The sequence below is a fragment of the Mustela nigripes genome, chromosome 12, assembly GCF_022355385.1.
Source record: "Mustela nigripes isolate SB6536 chromosome 12, MUSNIG.SB6536, whole genome shotgun sequence".
NCBI classification, from domain to species: domain Eukaryota; kingdom Metazoa; phylum Chordata; class Mammalia; order Carnivora; family Mustelidae; genus Mustela; species Mustela nigripes.
The window spans coordinates 33,702,199-33,719,811 of NC_081568.1; the positions used below are offsets into that span (position 1 = coordinate 33,702,199).

The following is a 17,613-nucleotide window of genomic DNA, read 5'->3' on the forward strand; positions in this document are numbered from 1 at the left end:
TGTTCTTTTCTCTCACCATGAATATAGCCAACATTTATTTAGTACCCATGACATGCTTTCCAGTCAACGTTGATCCTATTTCTGGATTCCACCTAATAGTCTGATCCCATTTGCCACCATAATTTCATCTAGATTACTAATAGCCTCCCCCTGGTCTCTATTCCTTGCACCTTCTCCCATTTAGTCTGTCGTCCATACTGGGGCTAGAATTCTCTAAAAAGTAAGTAAATCTTAAAAGGTCACCAGCTTGCTCAAGCTTCAAGGTTTCCCTTTTCGATCCCAGGAAAATCTATCATCTTTAACACTGTTTACAAGGCCCCTGTGGGTCCGTCTCACCAACATTTCTTTAGTTCTCAAAATGCTATAATCTCGTTGCCTCCGAATGTGCTGTACACTGGGTTAAGAACTCTCAGACTTCCTATTGCTTCCTACAGGTCACTAGCTTTCCTTAACCGCCCCTGTTCTTCACATCTCTTGACACTCGGAACTCTGCACCCAGGCAATTAACTGTACAAAATACCTACCTCCTCTAGCCGACTAAGACTAGGAAGGCAGACACCACACACCCCTTGTTCACCACTTGATTTCCCAGTCCCCAGCACAGCGCTGGCTCTCAATACATGTCTGTTGAAATAATTACACTCCCTCCTGCACAGAGCCAGCCCTTTGAGTCTTCCTCTAATTCCCCACTCTATTTTCTTCAGAGAGAAGAAAGGCACCTCTGGACCCGTGATCCTCCAAGAGCATTTTCTGGTTTTCAGGTGAATGAGTGACTGACCCAGCCTAGCGAGGCTGATCGTTAAGTCCCCGGCCTCTTTAAGCGCGGGGGCGCTGGGAGTGGAGAGCTGGAGTACTACCACCGTGCGTAAATAATCCCAGCAGATCCAGGTCCGGAGCCCAGCGAACACGTGCTGCCGGCGGAGCGCGGAGAGGGCGGGCACCCGGGAGGAAGGTCCCAGGCGGCCTGAACGTGCTCGCGCCCGTGGCCGCCGCGGCGCGGCCGTCCGGGTCTCGGAGCGAGCGCACGTGCGCCGGCCAGACCCAGCGGAGGCAGCGTCCGGGCACCGGCGAGGAAATGGAGGGCGAGGCGCTGTTCAGAGCTAGGGAACAGTGTGGGCTGAGTTTCGCCCCGAGAGGGGAGAGCGAGGAAGGAGAAGCTCTGACGGCCGGAGAGGAGAAAGGGAGGATCGCGAGCTAGGTAAGGCGGGCCAACCTAAAGCTCGGGAGGAAAGGGGGGCGGGGCTGGAGGAGTCGCGGAATAAAAGCGCACCGGGAGCGAGTAGCGAGCTTATTCCGAAGTCGGGGTCGGAAGCGCTCACACCCGGGGGCCCGCGGCGGGGGGGTGGAAAGGCGGTGGTTTCGGAACCCCGCCCCGGTACTGCCGGGCTCAGAGCTGACCCAGCGCCCCCCTTCTCCCCCCTCCCCCCCCCGCCCTTGACCGGACTTCCTCCTTGCAGCGTTTGCGGCCGCGGCCTCACCCTCGGCCAGCGTCCAACCCCCCGGTTGACTCCGCCCGCTACTAGTCGGGCGGGTGGGGGTGGGGCCCGTTTCCTCAGTGGTGGACGCTGGGTCGGCGTCCGCGTCAGCCGGAGCCCAGCGCGTGACGCAGCACGTCGACGTAAGTGACGCGCAGACCCGGGCCGCTCCTCCCTCCCTGAGTGAGTGCCGGCCCGGTCGGGGCGGGGGAGAAGAGGGAGGGAGGGGGAGGGAGAGGCGACCCGGGAGTCGTTGTGGGCCGCGGGCCGGACCGGGTCTCTGGGCGGCGGGAGCCAGGGCCGGGCAGAAGGGCTTGGCGGGCCGTTAGGGACCGCCACGGCTGTCGGGTCCCTTCCTCTGCCGGACTTGCGCGCCCCGGTGCCCGGAGCCTCCGGCGCTCTGCCCACCCCGCTTCAGCTCGCGTCTCCCGACTCCAATTAGGTCAGGCTCGGAGTCCCGCGGCCGCGGCTCCGGCCCCCAACGCGCGGCGGCCACCCGGCTCGCCTTTCTTTCTTCCCTCGCCTTCCTCTCTTCTTGCCTCCCCCTCCCCCCCTTTCTTTTCACGTAGCTGGGGTTTTGTTTTTTGTTGTTTTAGGCTTTAGGGGTTTTGTGCCTCAGCCTGAGCTCATGGGTGTACATTATCATGCTCCTCTTTTGTAGAGCAACCCGACGGCCATGGAGGCCGAAGAGACGATGGAATGCCTTCAGGAGTTCCCGGAACATCATAAAATGATCCTGGACCGATTGAATGAACAGCGAGAGCAGGATCGGTTTACTGACATCACCCTGATTGTCGACGGTGGGTAAAGTGGTGGGGCAGAGCAGCGAATTTGTGGCTTCCGTTCCTATCCCCCCTTCCCCCACCCTCCTTTTATCCCCCCCTTGTGTGGCCTGTGCCTATTGAGTGTGCGCTGGGACCTGGCGGAGACTTGCCAGTGCCCACTCACTGTAGACCATGTTGCAGAAGACTGGTTGGCTGGTCATGCTTTCAACATAATCTTAGCTTCTTTGCCGCCTTGGTACGTTTTCCCATTGCACCCTTGAGTGCAAGATGATGGTGTTGGAGATAGGGAGAATATCTCTAAATTTTTGGTTTATAGCCTTCCATACAAAAGCTGCTTTGAGGAGACTTTCACAGCAATCATCTGGGAAGTGTTGATTCTTTATAGTTTCCCAGATGGTCTTGGAGGGAGAATGTGAGATTCCTTTGCAGCACTGGTACCCTCTTTGGGAAACCTCAAATCAAGTGGGGTCTTTACCAGTATTAGGAGTTGTCCTTATAATGGAGGCAAACACAGCTTGGGTATCTTTTCTATTTAGTGAAAATAGGAATCTCAAGGCAGGCTATTTATTATAGATCTGCTGTATTGTATGTAGGTTTACCGCTTCCAAATATTAGGCATTATTAACATGTTTAACAGAGCAAATACATCCAGCTTTATGCTTATTCTATGGCTTTTTCTTCTCTCTTTCCAAATGATGGATGTAACATTTTGGGTTGTGTTTATAATTAGGAGTTTTACATGAATAGGATTTACTTTGGACTCTTTAAGTGGTAAGAAGCTCCGTACCTCTTTTAGTTTTTGTAAACTGGCTTTTGTAAAACTGACTTAATAAAGTCTTTGAGGTAAAGATCTGGCTTCGTGTCTAATTAAAATTGAAGTTTGTCGAGATAGCTACTAAGAACATTCTGACTTTGGTTCAGTAATTTATATAGTATTATGATTATATTATGGAGAAAGGTCTGCCTTATATAATTTCCTACTTTGTTTTTTGGTTTTACTTTTGATTTTTGAATATATGTTATTCTCTTTTTTTTTTTTTTCTTTTTTTTTTCTTTTCTTTTTGATCTAGGACACCATTTTAAGGCCCACAAGGCTGTTTTGGCTGCTTGCAGTAAGTTCTTCTACAAATTCTTTCAGGAGTTTACTCAGGAACCTTTGGTGGAGATAGAAGGTAAATGCTTATTTTAAATACAATACTTAGCAAACATTATAATTGTTGAAGAAGTGTTAGTTAATTTAGCAAGATACCATGGGAAATAGGCATCAATGGTTCCTATTAGGTCGCTGGATAAATTGTTCTTTTGACACTTGAGAATTCTTAGTTTCAGTAAAGTGTTTGGTAAAATGATCCGTCAGGAAAAACTCTTACATTAGATGGTAGATGTTGGTCTCTTAAAGGAGTCTTTTCCACTTCTAAAACCAGTGGTCACTCTCTTTGGAAAATTTGTATTAAAAGTGAATCCCATCTTTGTTCAGTGGGCCAAAGTTTCAGACTGGTGGGGATACTGCAGGTTGCGGTAGAAGGTTCTTTATTAGCAAAGGTATATATGACACGCACAAAATAAAATGGGCTGCCATAATATGGAAGAGACTAGGAAAGATGAACTGAAGTAGCATTCAGAAGTTCTAGTGTTCAGAGTCTGGAATGGAAGGAATCATTCAGTAGATACTGCTTTAAAGTAGAAAATGGTTTTGGTACTTGCTTGATTTTTTATAATAATAGCTTCCCTGAGTGCCAGCAATAGTGCTTTGCGTTTGTGTGCCTTTTCTGAGATTTGCCGCAGTCCTTTGAAATAAGTGGTATTATTTCCAATTTACACATCAGGGAACAGGCTATAAATTGTTAGTTGCTCAGTGTTGTCCAGCTAGCAAGGGATTCACTTGACGCTATTAATTACTATGCTTTTGGCTTATACTGCTACATTAGCTATCCCTCCCTATTGTTCAAAACTGTTGGAAATAAATAAACTTGCCTACATAAATACAGAATTTTAGTTCTTTCAGTGTTCTTGGATTTGTATCTTTTTGACGGCGTATATATTCTTTGTTATGAGTGAGTTGCCTAGAAACGCTATTCCCTTGGGGAAATCTGGTGCCCTGGGGAGTAAAGAAAATGAAAAAGTTAAGCACGTTCCTCGCACGTTTTCTTTTGGGTACATTTCAGTTTATCTAACATTCTGGCTGATACATCCATAATCTTTTCATTATCTGTGATGGACAGAGCCACAGGCATAATGGAAATCCACAAAGCTTACTAAAGTGAGAATCTAGCTGCCTGTACAGTATTGGTTTCTATTACAGGGCAAGATTTCATCCATTCATTTACCTGAGGTACTGTGTGATGCCATGCAAGTTATTTTACTTCAGTTGCATATTTTGTTCCTCATCTGAAGAGGCCTTATTACTTTATAGGCTTGTAATGATTAATTGAAATAACATGCAGAGTGCTGAGCGTAGTGTTTGATACCTTGTCAAAGCTTTATAAATTGGGTCTGTTTGTCAAATTGAATACCTGTTATGTGTTGTGCACTGTAGTAGAATCAGGAAGTGAAGAACTGATGAATAAGATAGTCCTTGAAGAATCTGCAGATTTAATCACAGGTGACCAACAGGTATAGAAAGGAATACCAAAAGTGTCACAGAGACTTTTATAGTGGAGTGATGTAGCTGAGGAGAGAGAATGAATAGTTTGGTCTACCTTAGAGAGAGGAATAATTTTAAAAAGGAGTTGACTTAAGTTTTTTGTTTTTTTGTTCTTTGTTTTTTAAGATTATTTGTTTATTTGACAGAAAGGGAGAGCACAAATAGGGGGAGTGGCAGAGGGAGAAGCAGGAGATTCCATGGAGCAGGGAGCCCGATGTAGGGCTTGATCCCATGATTTGGGATCATGACCAGAGCCTAAGGCAGGCGCCCAACCGACTGAGCCATCCAGGTTCCCCTGACTTCTGCTTTTTAGGCAGAATGTTAAACAGTCAAAAAATAAGTGGCCCTCGGTGAGGAGGGAGAAGGTGGTGGGGTTATGGACATTGGGGAGGTTATGTGCTATGGTGAGTGCTGTGAAGTGTGAACCTGGCGATTTACAGACCTGTACCCCTAGGGCTAATAATACATTTTATGTTTATTAAAAAAAAATTAAAAGAAAGATTAAAACAACAACAACAACAAGTGGCCCAGGCTAGAATATGCATTGCTTTTGGAGCAAAGAGTATATCTGGAGAAGTAGGATTTTCTCTTCTAGAGACTGATTACCTTGAGATTGTTTCTTGTGCCTTTTAGCGCCTCTGACCTACTATCTTCATTATATTATAGCACTTAGAAGCTTTATGGACAAATGAGAAAACAGAATGTAAGAACATTTCTGTTTTTGTTACTTGCCAGATTCAGGTTTAAAAAAATCGTTTTGGCTCAGTGTTTTCTTCAGCCATTAACTTTGGGATCACTGTACAACCTGTCTAGGTCACCTGGCTATAGAAAAAACCTGGCCATGTAATTCGAAAACCCAAGTTTCCTTTACTGTTGTCATTTGTGTAAGCTTGGACATGTTGGCTAATGCTGCATATATATATATATATATATATATATATATATATTTTAATATATAGGATACGTCAAGTAATTTTGCATTATGTCATGGCATTTTGAATTTTATGATACTCTGCTATTAAAATCCTCTGAAGAAGACATTTTATTTTGTTTTGATTTGGGTTTGCTTTGTTTCTAGCAGGCAGTCAACCTGATTTAGGTTCAGACTGCCTTATGTGGACTGTGGATGTAATTCCAATTTTGTTTTCAAAACTTTTGTTGTGTTCAGGTCTCAGGTGTGCTCAGCATCTGGGTGGTAGTCAGCATCATAGTGCAGTATTCAACCTCTTTGCTGTGCTGCCTCAGCTCAGTTCTACACGAGTAGCTTGGTGGCTAGAGCAAAACTTATTATTTTTTTTTTTAAGATTTTATTTATTTATTTGACAGACAGAGATCACAAGTAGGCAGAGAGAGGCAGAGAGAGAGAGAGGAGGAAGCAGGCTCCCTGCTGAGCAGAGATCCCAATGCGGGACTCGATCCTGGGACTCGATCCTGGGACTCTGAGATCATGACCTGAGCCGAAGGCAGAGGCTTAACCCACTGAGCCACCCAGGCGCCCCTAGAGCACAAGTTATTCACAGAGGACCTTTCTCTAGTTCCTTCTTCTGATTTCTGCACTTTACCTCCAAGGAGTAACTTTTCCTGATTGTCTGGCTAGAAAACTGGGGTTTTAGCTTCTGTGTGCTGTCATGTGCTTCTCACAGTGGGATCTGTTTCCTAGACAAAGCGGTGAGAGAAAAAAAAATTAAGATTTCTCTCCATGCTCTTCAGATCATAGTATGTTTCCTAGCTCTGTCAGAAAGAAAAACTTTCTCAAAGGATTAGTACCTGCTTGGTGGCCACCAGCCACCAGTGTGCAGCATCAGAACTGCAACTTGCTTTGAGGCAGGGCTGAGAGGAATTAAAACCAAGTATTTCCAGACCTGCATATACTCTCTATTCCCTTTTCTGGTTCTCTAGCCAGAAAGAGTTTCTTCTGCAGCTTTTTTGTCTGTTCCTGCTACCTAGGAGTGGGATTTGGGCTGTCTTCAAGTCAAGTTGGGATATGTGGGAGGAAAAATAAAATCCCAGGAAACTCACTGCTGTTCTTTGAGTTTTGATTTCTCTCCCCAGCCTGCTTGTTTCTGTTTGTCTTTCAGAATCCTTATCAAATGTATTTCAGAATACATTTGCTTTTTGTATTCTTCCCAGGACTTAGGATTGTAAGCGGTGGACAGGATGGAGTGTGGGGAGTGGATGAGTGTGCTTTCTTCCTCTTAGCTAGAATTGAAACCCCCATCTCTAAAATATGAATAATGACCTCACTCTATAGATCTAGAATGCTACCCTTTTTTGCTTCTTCCTAAGTGAAAAAAAGAAGATTCAGGTTAAGGTGTTCATATTAACAGTTTCTTTAGATACTCAGAAAAATTGTGTTCTCCTGCACACTTCTGTTATAAAAGGAGCAAAGGATTAATTAGTAAGTGGGCTGGGGTTTGAAAGTTACCAGACTAATCCTGATGGGGAATAGTGTCTTCATAATTGCATCTGTTACCATGTCACTTACCTGGGCAGGTGTTACCAGTTTAGTTCATGTTAGCTGATCAGGTCAGTGATTTATTCCTAGAACTAATGTTGGACTGACAACTTAAGAAGCACCTAAGATTCTTATTTAAAAAAAAAAAAAAAAAAAAAAATGTTGCCTGTCCCACTTTTGATTCTGGAGATCAGGGACCCATCCTTTTATTAAGTCTACAATGATTCTGATGAACCAAAATTGGGAAATAAGTCTACAGTTCCTTATTCAAATCCTTGGAGGCTAGATGTTTCTTGAAATTACAAGTTTTCTAAAGATAATGCAGTCTGTGTAATGTGATATTTCCAGTGGGGTCTAGGGTGACATCCTATAACCAAATAGTATTTTGGAAGAGTAGCATATTAATATTTACTCTTAGTGGGATAAAGACCATAAAAAGCCCCGTGTCAGTTCAAATCAAATTTTGCTTCCGAATTTATGGGAAAACTTGGGTCTTAAGAGATTTGGAGGACTTTGGAATTACAAGTAAGAGATTATGAGCCTGGGGCGCCTGGATGGCTCTGGGTGGAAGCCTCTGCCTTCAGCTCAGGTCATGATCCCAGGGTCCTGGGATCGAGCCCCACATCAGGCTCTCTGCTGCCTGGCTCTTTGCCTACTTGTGATCTCTGTCTGTCAAATAAATAAAATCTTAAAAAAAAGAGATTATGAGCCTGCAGTGAATGAAGTCATAGGTATTCAAACTCTTCTAAGCCTGAATGTTTCCTGCTGTCATCTTATATAAAATTTTTTTTTTTTTTAAGTGTATAAATCTTTATTTTGGACTTAGGAGTTGGGCCATCTGGGGTTGATTCTAGTTTTCATCACTCAATTAACTTGCCAAAGTCACAGTTATTAATTTCTGTGCCTCAGTTTTTCTATCTGTAAAATGGAGGTTACAATAGAGTTCTCTATAGGATTGTTGTGAGGATTGAGTTAGTAATTATGAGGTGTTTGGAGTTGTGCTTGGTATTTGTAGTATTATGTGTGTGTGTTTCATTAAAAATCAAAACCTCATTCCACTTCAAGAAAAATTTACACATGTTTTTAAAATGGACTTTTGTTGTACTTTTAAATATTTGGTTAAAAGTCCTTAAAAAAATTTAGTTACTATCTTATAATAAAGAATAACATGGTCAAAAGAATAACCAGGAAAAAAAAAAAAAAGATGTAGGAGACTCAAAAGTAACCTTCAAAGAATCCAGTTATTTTAGTTCGCTTATTCAGGTATATAAAGTCATAGGAAGAACATAAAAGTATTTTTATATTTGGAGTTGTGTATATTGTATGCAGTTTGGACATGGGCATTTTTTAGTGTGAAAATTCTGTGTTAAAAGTAGTTTTCTTTTGGAACACCTGTCTGGCTCAGATGGTGCAGCATGTGACTCTTCATATCAGGGTTGGAGGTTCAAACCCCAAGTTGGGTGTAGAGATTACTTAAAAGTCAAATAAACTAGTTTTCTCTTTGTTTCAGTAGATTTTTGTAGCCTTGCATTAGCAGATTGAAATAATAATATATAGCATTGAAGAGCACAAAGAAATAGAGTATCTTTTGGGCCAACATTTAAACCTAAAACTTGTAAAGAAAAGTTGGAATTATGGAAGCTTAATTTTGAAAGTGACTTTAGCTCTTATTCATTCCTACTTTGTGTCTCTGCATTTTAGGGAGCATTGTGTTAGATACTGTGAGGTGAGTGTACAAAGACAAAAATCATTTCCCTCTAGCTTAGAGTCAAGAGGTGCCCATGAGTTGTAATTGTCAGAACAAGTACAGAGTTCACCTGAGGGGTGGGAGAAGGGCAGACCATTAAATTTTCATTTAGTATGTGGCATTAGAATTGGGCCTTCAAGGCTGGTAGGATTTGTACAAAGATGAAGTGATTAAGCATTCAGGAAGGATGGTAAGTGTTCATAAAGACAAGGAAGTTTTAGAAGTGAAGGGTTTGAAGATCAGTATATAGTATGGGATTTATAGAATTTAAAATTTGGAAGGAAAGATAGTGGTAAATAGAAAAATAATGTGAAATACCTTGAAATAAAGGCAGAGTGGTATGGAACTTTATTTGCTGAACTGTGGAAAGCTCTTGAAGATTCGGAGCTGAGTTGATTCAGAGATCCTTGCAGTAAAGTACCATGTCTGACCTGTAATAGCCCATTCATATATTTGAGTAGATAGGTAGGTCATAAGGGACTTAGAAATCTTTGGGAAAGATCTTAAAGCACTTTGGTAGTTATTGCTGGAACTTGGTACGGTCTTACCATCTTGGTACCATTAATGAAAATTCCACCAGGAAATGTTCCAAAATTCAGATACTGATCAGGTATTGAACACTGTGCTTTTTTTTCTTTACTAATGTGAGAGCATTTGAATCAATGTGAGTACATGCTAATGGACATCTCTTTTTCTACAGGTGTTAGTAAAATGGCCTTCCGTCATTTAATTGAGTTCACATATACAGCAAAATTAATGATACAAGGAGAAGAAGAAGCCAATGATGTATGGAAAGCAGCAGAGTTCCTACAAATGCTAGAAGCTATCAAAGCCCTTGAAGTCAGGTAATTACTTTCTTAGTGACACAATTATACTCAGTTGTGTACACCTTTTTAGTCAAGATTTTATTATATGTTATGTCATAAACAACTGATGTTTTAAAATAAGGACTATTTAAGGGTCTGTAAAATTCTGGATACTGATTGCTCTTTCTCTCACACTTGATTTCTTGTCCTTATGTAAAAACTGCTAAGGTTAACTAAAGTAGCATGTTTTGTGTCTAATGAGGAGGACTAGGCAGCATTTAAGGAGTTATCTGGGTCCCTGTAAACTGTTCCGTTGGATTTGAGTTATTAATTGCATGACGCCTTACTCTAAAAAGGGTTTGGCTTACCAAGATTAAGTTAATACTGTTTAAAAATAAGTGAGGAAATGGATGAAGATTAATAGACGAGATGGGGGCGATAATCAGTGAAGTTAGAAATATGGTAGCCAGTACACCTGCCGTTTATGTCTGTATACTTGCTAGATGGGCTAAATCTCACTCTGAACTCTAAAGCACCTAGTGCAAAGAGAAAGGAAAGAAAAACCCTAAGTTACATTATGCATGGTTATGAGAGCAAACCGTTGCTTAGAAGCAATTCCTGGTATTCAGACAGAAAATTTCTCATAGAGAGTATGTATTAAGTGATACATTAAATGATACAATGAATAAAGACTTCCAACATCTTTCATAATGAATATTGGCACCATAATATAGTGACTAAGAACAAGAGTTCTCGACTCTGGTAACCTGGGTGATATCCTAGCTCTACCACTGTGTGACCTTTATGAAGTTACTCGACCTGTCAGCAGCTTGACTTCCTCATCTGTCAAATGGGGATAATAGTCCTTTCTACATAGGATTATTTGTGAGGGTTAAATGAATTAATGCATCTAAAGTACGTAGCATGGTATCTGGCATATAGTATTCAAAATTGAACTGGTCTTGGGGCGCCTGGGTGGCTCAGTGGGTTGGGGCCTCTGCCTTCGGCTCGGGTCGTGACCTCAGGGTCCTGGGATCGAGCCCCGCATCGGGCTCTCTGCTCAGCGGGGAGCCTGCTTCCTCCCCTCCTCTCTCTGCCTGCCTCTCTGCCTACTTGTGATCTCTATCTGTCAGGTAAATAAATAAAATCTTAAAAAAAAAAAAAAAAATTGAACTGGTCTTACAATTTTATATCTCCTGGCTCTGTTTCTTATGACCTTAGTGTAGTCATTGGCATAACACTAAAGTGCAGTTTGGTGAACTCAATTAGAAACGGGGCAACATGATTTAGTCCAGCTCACTGGTGTGGTTCAGTCAAAAGATGTAATTTAGAATAATTCTAAGAAATAATTGAACTGTAATCATCCATAAATACCATTTGTCCATTTTAATTAGTTTGGTGACAGAATTCAAGATTAATCCAAGAGCTTGGTGTGTATGTATTCTCTGATGCCTAGAGCCTGGCACATAGTAGGTGTGTGGTACACATTTGTGAATGGACGGATGGGTGCATGCTGATTAAAACCGGATCAGCACTCTCCTGTAGGGAGAGCTGAGGCATGCTCAACAAAATTGAGGTGTGTTGAGGATATATATCTGATGATGCCATACTTTTTCAAAATGCAAGTAAAGGGAATGCAGTATGGATGGGGCAACATCAGATTTGTGGTTAAATTCTGGATGAGAACCTTTTGGAAAAATGTTTTATCCGTGTGGTCCCTTTGCTCAAAGTAGTGAGTAGTATCTCATTGTGGGGAAGGTCCTTACAGCAGAGCAGTGGAACATATTCTGACAGTACCCTAGGTTGGATTTGGGAGGGTTAGAAATTGAGTTCATGTGTATAGTCATTGGGAGATGAAGGTAAGAACAGCTGGGCACAGCTGTTTTCCCAGGCCTGCCTATTTAGAACCTTTTAGAAGATTTATTATCATAAGAGTGGGATCCTTACAGTAATTAAAACCATAAGTAAATGCTTTCAATATAAATACAGTTACATGTTGAATTGTTTCTTAACCAGTTCTGCATGCAGTAGACTCAAGAGTTCTTTACAAACAGGAAGACAGCAGCTTTATGTATTGGCAGTTTATAATAATGCAATTTAGAAATAAAAGTTAATTTAGTTGTGGTTAAATTGACTGATTAAGGCAACTGTGTATTGAGATTATTATATAATGTTTTGCAGATTCAAAAGGTGAATTAGCTGCTCTGCTCACATTCGCAGTATGCAAGTATTTTTGGAATATAGTGTCATCTTTTTGAATGACACTGACGAAAGTATGAGGACCTTATTTTGCTTTGCTGGAGTTGCATTATTGTTTGTTTGAAGCTGTGTAGGACAGAGTTCTTGATAATTTGTTAGGAAGCAGCAGTTGCCTTATAGATTTTTCTTCTCCAGCCTGTTGGTGTAATTTACATGTAAAACAGTTCACCAGATTAATACCGCGTTTGAATTTTGGCAGTTGTATACAGTGGTGTAATCCCTACCATAATCAAGACACAGGAACATTTCCATCATCCCAGGTTTTCTCATGACTCTTTAGTCAGCCCTCATCCCCAGCCTCAGTTATTCACTCATTTGGTCTTGATCACTGTAGTTGTATTTTATTTAGAATATCATATAAATGGAGTGTAGTTTTTTGTTGGACTTTTTTCACTTAGCGTTATGTTTTAGAGGTTTGTCAGTGTTGTGGATATTAGTATTTTGTTCTCTTTAATTACCAAGTGGTATTCAATTGTATGGCTGTACCACCTGTTGATGGTGTTTCCGCCTATTACAAATAAAGTGGCTATTCTTTTCATTTCTCAGTAAGTATCTAGGAGTGGAATAGCTGGGTTGTATAGTAGGTATATTTAATTTTTTTTAAGCAACTGCTAAACTGTTTTCCAAATTGTTGTGCCATTTTACATTCCAACTTGTAGTGTTTGAGAGTTCCCGTTGCTCCACAGCCTTGCTAATTCTTGGTATGATCAGGCCTTTTCATTTTACTGTGCTAGTAGGTATATAGTGGTTTTAATTTGCATTTCCTTACAACTAATGATGAAAATTATTTCATGTGCTTTTTTGCCGTATGTTTATCTTGTTTGGCAAGGTGTCTGTTCAGATCTTTTGCCCATTTTTAAATTGGGTTATTGTTAAGAACTGTGAAGGGTCTGAGATTTTATCCTATTCGCAAGCTATAAATTGGCCTGCCAGTTTTTTGGGATGCTGGCAGAAGACATGAGACTCCTGAGCCAGAGAGAAGGGCCTTCATTTCTCTTACAGGATAAGGAGCAGCATGAACTCCATGCTTATACCATTTTTTCTTGCCCTTCTCAGTGCCCCCCCCCCCAAATCCCTTAGGGGTGACAGTAGTGGCCTAGGTGTGTGTATTCACAGTGGTTTACATCACATTTGAGGAACACCTGGCTTTAGGAAACCAAAGTTTTTTTATAATGAGGTGCAAGCAAACCTGCCTAGAGGGGCCATATCTTCATTATACTGGGCAATAATTGAAACTGTGCTCCACTTGAGCAGATGAGCATTCTCTTCTAAGGCTATTTGCTGTGGAGGCAACCTTGAAAAGATCCAGAAGAAAAGGTGTCTTTGTTTACAAGACTTGCAGAAACATGAGGGGTCCATGGAGAGTTATCTTCCAACAATATCCTTGTTTCTACATTATTTTAGCTTCTGGTAAATTTTTCCAGGAGTATACCACTCTGTGACCCCTCTGATTAATCTGGTCAGTAGGGACTGGTCCTAATCCATTCAGTTTTTTTTTTCACACTGGATTTAATTAAGGCAGCTGTCAACAGAACTTGAAGCAACAGGATGTGGTCACCCTGCAGCACTGAGCTTAACCATCCACTCACTCCCCTGAGGTCCTGGACTCAACCAACTTAGAAAGCCAGGTAGCTTTTATCTTTAGTCTTTGTGTTGACTTTTCCACTTAGCGGTAAGCATTAATCCAAGTATAGCAAGATCTTTTTGCACTTGATAGTCTCTGCATTGGCCCACTGGGAGAAAGTCTAGGGCAATTCTATCATCCATAATAACCCTAACCAGTGATTTGAGGCTTACGTGAATGACTTCCAGGGCCCAAGTGGTGTCATTGATCACATAGGCTTAAGTCAGACACAAATTTTGTGTCACCTTTTTAATTGGATGATTCCCATTGTAGGGAAAATTACCCAAGGAGCACATGTAAATAACAAGTCAGTTATTCTTCCAGGAAACTCCCCAAGTACCCAAAAGTTGCCCTGTTTTGGGAGAGATCATCACTTCTATCATCTGAGAACTACACTGATCTGTTAGTGGTGTTTCCTTAAAAGCTAGATGATCTCTTCTGCCCACCCCTGAAGCACAAGTCATCATACTTTTGGGGAGGGAAGTTAGTACCTGGCTCTAATACAAGAAGTATGTTCCCTAGGGCATATAGGTGAATTGGAAAGAAAGTGTTGTTTACAATGGTTTGTGCCCCAGAATAGGACCATCATCATTCCTGGGGCAGAAGCCTCAAATGTGGCTTCCCCCTTTCCCGGATTGAACCTGGTCATTGATTTTTTTTGGAGGGATTGTCTGAAGGCAGTCAGTTCAAACCATTCTTTGACTTATGCACCTGAATGCCACTTGAGTGGTAACTATCCACCTCATGAACTGAACCTCAGTTTTGGGAGTAGCAGTGGGGCAATATGGAACATGTAGGAACTTGGCCATTCCCTGCTGTTTCCAAAAGACTTCTGGGTATAGTTAAGGGAAGTGATCATCAAATCATGGTCAGAGTCATTGGGCAAGGGAGAGTAGATCTAACAGTTGATTTAAAGTTGCTTATAACAGCCGGGTAGAGGTGCATCAGTGCATTTTCCTACAGAGGAAGGCCATAGGGGCAGTTCTAAAGGACAAAGACCATTAATACCTTCCTCCCTCATACCTCTTGAGTCTAAGATTTTTCTCTTGCAGGTTTCAGGGTTGTTGCTCTCCCTTCACCTCCATAGAACCACTGTGTCCCATTCTAGTAGCTGTAACTTCACCCCTTTTCCAGTTATCCCCTCCTCTTACCCAGACGTTTCATCCAGAATGGTCAGGGACACAAAGGCATTTTCATAAAACTTTAAAGACCCATTATCTCTTCCATTTTGACTCAAAGGGGCCAGTCTTTTCTCTTTTTTTTTTTGAAGATTTTATTTATTTGAGAGAGAGCAGGCAAGTGAGCATGAGCCCAGGGGTGGTGTTGAGGGGGAGGGAGGGGAACAAGCAGACTCTGCACTGGATCCCAGGACCCTGGGATCATGACCTGAGCTGAAGGCAGAGGCTTTAACCCACTGAGCCACCCAGGTGCCCCAAGTTTGAATCTTCTAAGACCAGTTTTTTAAAAAAATTACTTATTTTTTAAATTTTTTTATTAATATGTAATGTATTGTTAGCCTCAGGGGTACAGGTCTGTGAATCACCAGGTTTACACTTCACAGCACATACCTTCCCCAGTGTCCATAACCCAACCCTTTCCCTACCCCCTCCCCCTGGCAACCCTCAGTTTTGTGAGATTGAGTCTCATACGGTTTGTCTCCCTCCTGATCCCCTCTTATTTCATTTATTCCTTCCCTACCCCTCAAGGCCCCCACATTGCCTCGCAGCTTCCTCATATCAGGGAGATAATATGATAATTGCTAAGACCACTTTTGACTGGACTGTCACCTGGAAGAAACACCAGCCAGGCTTTGCCAGGATTGCCATTGCAAGGGAAAGAAGAGGATTGTGTCTAAGAATGGTTAAGGCAGAATTCAAAATTTCCAATTAAGTTTCTATAACTTCCTACCCATTTTGTCTTGATCATTATCCAGGAAACAGCTGAGAAGAGATGGTCCCTTTTTGGGAATGGCTGAGTTCGATGACCAAACTACCTTACTCAGATTTTTGGACAAAGAGTAGATAAGGGAAGTAGAGTCAGAAATCTTCCGAAGTCTGTGTTGAAGGAGGCTTTTGTAATGCTCTATATTATCTATATCTGGATGGTAGGGAGCTTGCAGGGTTCATCACTACTTTGACCGTCAGCCAATTATTGAGTGGCTTTAGGCACAGAATGATCAGACTGCAGATGATCCAGACAGCTGAACACACGACACAGATTAGTTTCAAGGGCACGGTGGTGTGGCCAGAACCAGCAGATCAGTCTGGAAAAGCGGCAGTATAACCTTAAAAAGGTTCAGCAGTGGTGAGACTGTACTGATAGCCCTGGGATGGGGTCAGAGGTCCAGTCTAGTCAGTCTTCAAGAACGGTCAGACAATGCCCTGGGCAATGTAGCCTTCTTCACAAGATAAATAGGCCAGCGTTTGGTGGGTGTCACAAGTTGGCATCCAGTGGCAACTTCTCTGTCAGAAGCATGGGTCCTTTACTTTATGCTCTCTGTGATGGTGGCTATGTCAGCATGTTCAGAATAATACTGGGTCTAGGGGGTAAGTGATGGAAGTCTAGGCAATGCAGTCTTGATCAGCACCTTCATTCTTGTTAGTATCATTAGAGAACAGGCCCTTACCATGGGCATGTGAATTAGGGATGCAAATAGTTTGCTTAGTAACTGCTGTTGTGGTCCTGAGGATAGATGTCTTAATCTGCCAAGATTTCCAGCTCTTCCAAATAGCTAGTCATTGACAGCAGCCCAGGAGTCAATAAAATACAATATGGTTCATTGTGGAGAATGTTTCCCAGGGCCATGAAGAAAGCTTTTGAGTTCTGCCTTCTGAGCTCAGTGACCACATCCACTTTTGTGTAGTTGGTGCTAAAGCTGAGCATTTGCAGCAGTCCAGAGAACACCTTCAGTCTTGAGTTTAGCCAAAGCATCAGTGAATCAAAGACCTCATAAATTTAGTGGCTTCTTTGGGCAACAGAGTTGGGGGAACTTCCATTTTTTTTCATGTAAAGTCAAGAGATCAACTGTTTTCTTGAGTGTCTTTTTTTTTTTTTTAAGATTGATTTATTTTAGAGCAAGTGAGCAAGTGGTGGGGAGGGGCAGAGGGAGAAGAGAGAATCTTAAGGAGACTTCCCGCTGAGCAGGGAGTCCTACTCCCACCATCCCTCAACCCTGAGATCATGACTTGTGCCAAAACCAAGAGTCAGACCCTCAATCATCTGAGCCACACATGTACTCCTTGAGTGTCTTATTTCTGTTTGAGAAGTGAGACTTGGTGGGTATGTTTCACCTTGCTAGTCATGAAGTCTTAGTTGATGCATTCCCAATGGCAGGCAGTATCAGGCTGGAGAGCCTCGAAGCCTGAATGGGTTTCAACAAGAGCCCAACAGCAAGCTAATCCTTTTCTTTTCAAAGGGATTGTACCTTGTAGATGTGGCAGGTATAAAACCCGAGGTACAAAACCCAAGGTACACCCTGTGGGTGGAGTCTGGCTCCCTTTGCCAGAAGCTCTAATCTGCGAAAGAATCCATATCAAAGAGTTCTAGTTCAAACGGGCTGTTAAGAGTAGTAGGGCCCCCAAAATGGAGACTGTGCCAGTTTGATGGGTAACTTCCAGAGCAACCTTTTGGTTTGAGCACCACTTAAAAGATCCCGACTTGGGGGCGTCTGGGCGGCTCAGTGGGTTAAAGCCTCTGCTTTCGGCTCAGGTCATGATCCCAGGGTCCTGGGATCGAGCCCCGCATCGGGTTCTCTGCTCAGCAGGGAGCCTGCTTCCTCCTCTCTCTCTCTCTCTCTCTCTGCCTGCCTCTCTGCCTAC

General features: G+C 42.5%; 1 protein-coding gene across 4 annotated transcripts in view; it reads left to right on the plus strand.

The window, feature by feature from the left end:
* Nucleotides 1-928: 928 nt before the first annotated feature.
* The window catches only part of ZNF131 (zinc finger protein 131), a 30,848-nt gene continuing 14,163 nt past the window's right edge, over nt 929-17,613 (plus strand). The window contains exons 1-5 of one of the 4 annotated variants that reach the window (XM_059417073.1): nt 929-1,198; nt 1,458-1,618; nt 2,137-2,275; nt 3,331-3,432; nt 9,807-9,951. In XM_059417073.1, the coding sequence (XP_059273056.1) occupies nt 2,152-2,275; nt 3,331-3,432; nt 9,807-9,951 (371 nt within the window). In that variant the 5' untranslated portion in view covers nt 929-1,198; nt 1,458-1,618; nt 2,137-2,151. Of the gene's footprint in view, nt 1,199-1,457; nt 1,619-1,680; nt 1,918-2,136; nt 2,276-3,330; nt 3,433-9,806; nt 9,952-17,613 lie in introns of those variants that run through there. The other 3 variants (XM_059417072.1, XM_059417075.1, XM_059417074.1) reach the window with 3 other exon arrangements.